This window comes from Nuphar pumila, chromosome 17 (assembly GCF_984573655.1).
Source record: "Nuphar pumila chromosome 17, dmNupPumi1.hap1.1, whole genome shotgun sequence".
Taxonomy (NCBI): Eukaryota; Viridiplantae; Streptophyta; class Magnoliopsida; order Nymphaeales; family Nymphaeaceae; genus Nuphar; species Nuphar pumila.
Genome location: NC_143265.1, coordinates 72,487,331 through 72,490,712, shown reverse-complemented (window position 1 = coordinate 72,490,712; position 3,382 = coordinate 72,487,331). Strand labels below are relative to the sequence as shown.

General features: G+C 40.3%; 1 protein-coding gene across 2 annotated transcripts; it reads left to right on the top strand.

Annotated features, from left to right (window-relative positions):
• The first annotated feature begins 965 nt into the window (after window positions 1-965).
• On the top strand, window positions 966-3,096 carry LOC149812195 (uncharacterized). 2 transcript variants are annotated; one of them, XM_089992663.1, is made up of 2 exons: window positions 966-1,061; window positions 1,529-3,096. In XM_089992663.1, exon 2 carries the CDS (start codon window positions 1,583-1,585, stop codon window positions 2,669-2,671), a length of 1,089 nt encoding a protein of 362 aa, XP_089848789.1. In that variant the 5' UTR covers window positions 966-1,061; window positions 1,529-1,582; the 3' UTR covers window positions 2,672-3,096. The 2 variants fall into 2 exon arrangements, with proteins under 2 accessions (XP_089848789.1, XP_089848790.1); XM_089992664.1 differs by having other exon boundaries at window positions 967-1,057.
• Window positions 3,097-3,382: the final 286 nt, after the last annotated feature.

Below are 3,382 nucleotides of genomic sequence, written 5' to 3'. Positions count from 1 at the left end.
ATTAAGAGTTCTATATAAAACTCATCCTAAAGATTACATGTTTTGAGATGCTCTCTATCTTTATATTTATGCAAGTGCTCATTCAATTACTCTATTGACTTGTTCTTTTTATTGAACCATGTGGTTGGTTTCATCACATGTAATAAGCAATTTAGGATACCATTAACAAGCAAAGAATTTACTTGCTTAATTTTTCAAGAAATGTATTCCTCAAGTATTTTTTTATCATTAGACAAAAATTTATCCAGATACTTCTCCATCAGTTGTATCTGATGGTGCCGCCGCTGAAGGTCCAGGCAAAAAATGACCATTTAGCGGCCATCGCAACCACTACTAAATGGTTTTTCACCACTGATCTGGCGAAAAAAATGCCTGATATATATCATCAAAAACACTTTGAGGTGTTTCATGATACACTCATCTCTTTCTACATTAGTGTGTACCTAGCAAATAGTTTGTTTGTGTTTTTTTTCTCACATCTAACACTTTGAGATGTATACATGTTTTTGTGATGATCCAAAATTCAAGAATGCATTAATTTGTTTTTTTTGGTAAAAAAAAACCATTGATTTTTTCAACTTATAAAAATATGTTTTTTGGTCGAACCCAATATAATCCAAGAGTCAATTCATACTGAATTGGAGCATGCCAAACACTATTGTGCCAAAACAACTTGCATCTTGAGACTCAAACTAGATTGTAGGGCAATCGTTTGCACCAGACATAAACCGATATGTATAAAAGCATTTAAAATATAAAAAGTATACAAGAAATGCAAATATTGCATTAATAACGTGACCATGACAAAAACACGCTGTTTTCACTTTTCAAAATGTCTAACATTTAAAAAAAATGCGACATTTTTCTCAGAATCATATCGGGTTTTAAAACCATACGATAAAATCGAGAGATTTTCGCCGATATTTGTGTCTACGCCCTCGAAGCACTGCGCCCCTCTTTCTTTGGGGAAAAACCCTAGCGTCTCCGACGGCCCGACGCCACGCCTGCTTGAAGGCGTTTTCCGGTGACAGTACCGGCCGGTGGTCTCAGTTGCGTTGTAGGTGACGCCTCTCTCTCTCTCTCTCTCTCTCTCTCTCTCTCTCTCTCTCTCTCTCACACACACACACACACACACAACCATGGTGGAGGGACGCTTAGCCCCAAATTTTGTAAAAATATCTCGAGATTGGTAGCAATAAACACATCACGGAGATCACCGTTTTCGCATATTTGCCGGTGATTTTTGGTACTGATCGTTCTTTTACCGTCGGAGTAAAGGAAATCTAAGGTTTTTGAAGCCGTGAATATTATTTGTGTAGAAAGAAATGGTTCTGATCATTACACATGCTGGCTTATTGGTCGTGTAGCTCATAAGTCGCTGAATTTTGGTGAGAAACGGGGTGAAAGCTCTCCTTGATTCAACTATGTCCAGGATTGTTTCCATCTCTTAAAAAAATGCTTTCTCTACGGCAGTATGCTGTTTTTGCATATCTTTGGTGTTAAAAAGTAAATCTTATTCCTCATTCAGGACTAGTGTTGAAACTAGTTCCAGGCTTTTCTGCAAGAGAAACAGTATACAAAGATGCTTGGTGTGCCAAGAGAAGGAGGCAATGCCATGGTTGTGGCACAGAGGCCAGGGATGGAATGGACTGTTTCTCCCTATGCCTCTGGCCAAGTATCAGCACCAAGAGAAGGCCCAGTACCCGGAAAACAACAACGGAAGTCGAGCTTGGAATCGCCGATCATGTTGCTGACCGGCCACCACAGCGCCATCTACACCATGAAATTCAACCCTTCTGGAACGGTGATTGCATCTGGGTCTCACGATAAAGAAATATTTCTTTGGCATGTTCAAGAGGATTGCAAGAACTTTATGGTCCTGAAAGGTCACAGGAATGCGATCTTGGACCTTCAGTGGACGACGGATGGTAGCCAGATAATATCTGCAAGTCCTGATAAGACGCTGAGGGCGTGGGATGTGGAGACAGGGAAGCAGATCAAGAAGATGTCCGAGCACTCCTCTTTTGTGAACTCATGTTGCCCTTCGCGAAGAGGTCCGCCTCTTGTTGTTAGCGGATCCGATGATGGCACTGCCAAGCTTTGGGACCTCAGGCAAAGAGGAGCCCTGCAAACGTTTCCAGATAAATACCAGATCACGGCAGTCGGCTTCTCCGATGCGTCTGATAAGATTTTTACGGGTGGAATTGACAACGTGGTTAAAATATGGGATTTGCGTAGAAATGAGGTCAACATGACCCTTCAGGGGCACACGGATATGATCACGGGCATGCAACTGAGTCCTGATGGTTCTTATCTTCTCACTAATTCCATGGACTGCTCGTTAAGAATTTGGGATATGCGCCCATATGCCCCACAAAATCGCTGTGTCAAGTTTTTATCTGGGCACCAGCATAACTTTGAGAAGAACTTACTGAAATGTAGCTGGTCTCCTGATGGAAGCAAGGTCACAGCTGGTAGTGCTGATCGAATGGTATATATTTGGGATACAACTTCGCGCCGCATCTTGTATAAGCTTCCAGGTCACAATGGCTCAGTAAATGAGACTGTTTTTCACCCTACCGAGCCCATCATTGGCTCATGCAGCAGTGATAAGCAGATATACTTGGGTGAGATTGAAACTAACTCAGTGTATCAACAGCTCGCACAATGAATTTATACTTGGGAACAGACTTACATTTCATTGTGAAAGTTAGCTGTAACTGTAAGCCTTTGATTTGGTTGTTTTTGGTTATCCACATGCATGCGTACTTAGATAATCATTTGAAATTTTCTGTTCTGAAATGCTAATTTTGTGGAAAGCAATTAGGCCTAATTGCTGAAAATTAGGACTACGAGCCATTGGCATTGAGGAGTTTTATGTTGAATTGATTGAATTCATTAGTTTCTATTCCACACTTTTGGATTAGACAGATGGTTTCAGTTATACAGGAGGGATCTGATAAGAAATGCTGATTGTTACTTTATTGAATGACTTGTTAAATTTGTGATTGTCTTCCTTCTCTGCTTGGGTGGCATTATTGTCAGTATTGTGCTCCTTTTCCCTTTGAATGTGCTCTGCAGTAACTTAATGTGTATTACTCCATCTGATCTTGTGTATTCTGCACTGTCCCGACATCCCTGCCGCATGAATGAATCCAGTTTTCCTATGAAATCTAAGAGCTAAGCAGATTGTACAAAACATATGAAGTTTTCTTAAACTACCGTGCATTTAAAAAGAAATAATGATTTGCTATCTTACCTTTGTTTTCTCACAAATCAGTCTACTTCATCTGCACCATCCAAAAGAAAAAATAATCCTTGTTTCATGCAAAAGCTATGGGTGAACAATCTTTACTCTGGTTAGGAACCTTTTCTTCCTTTG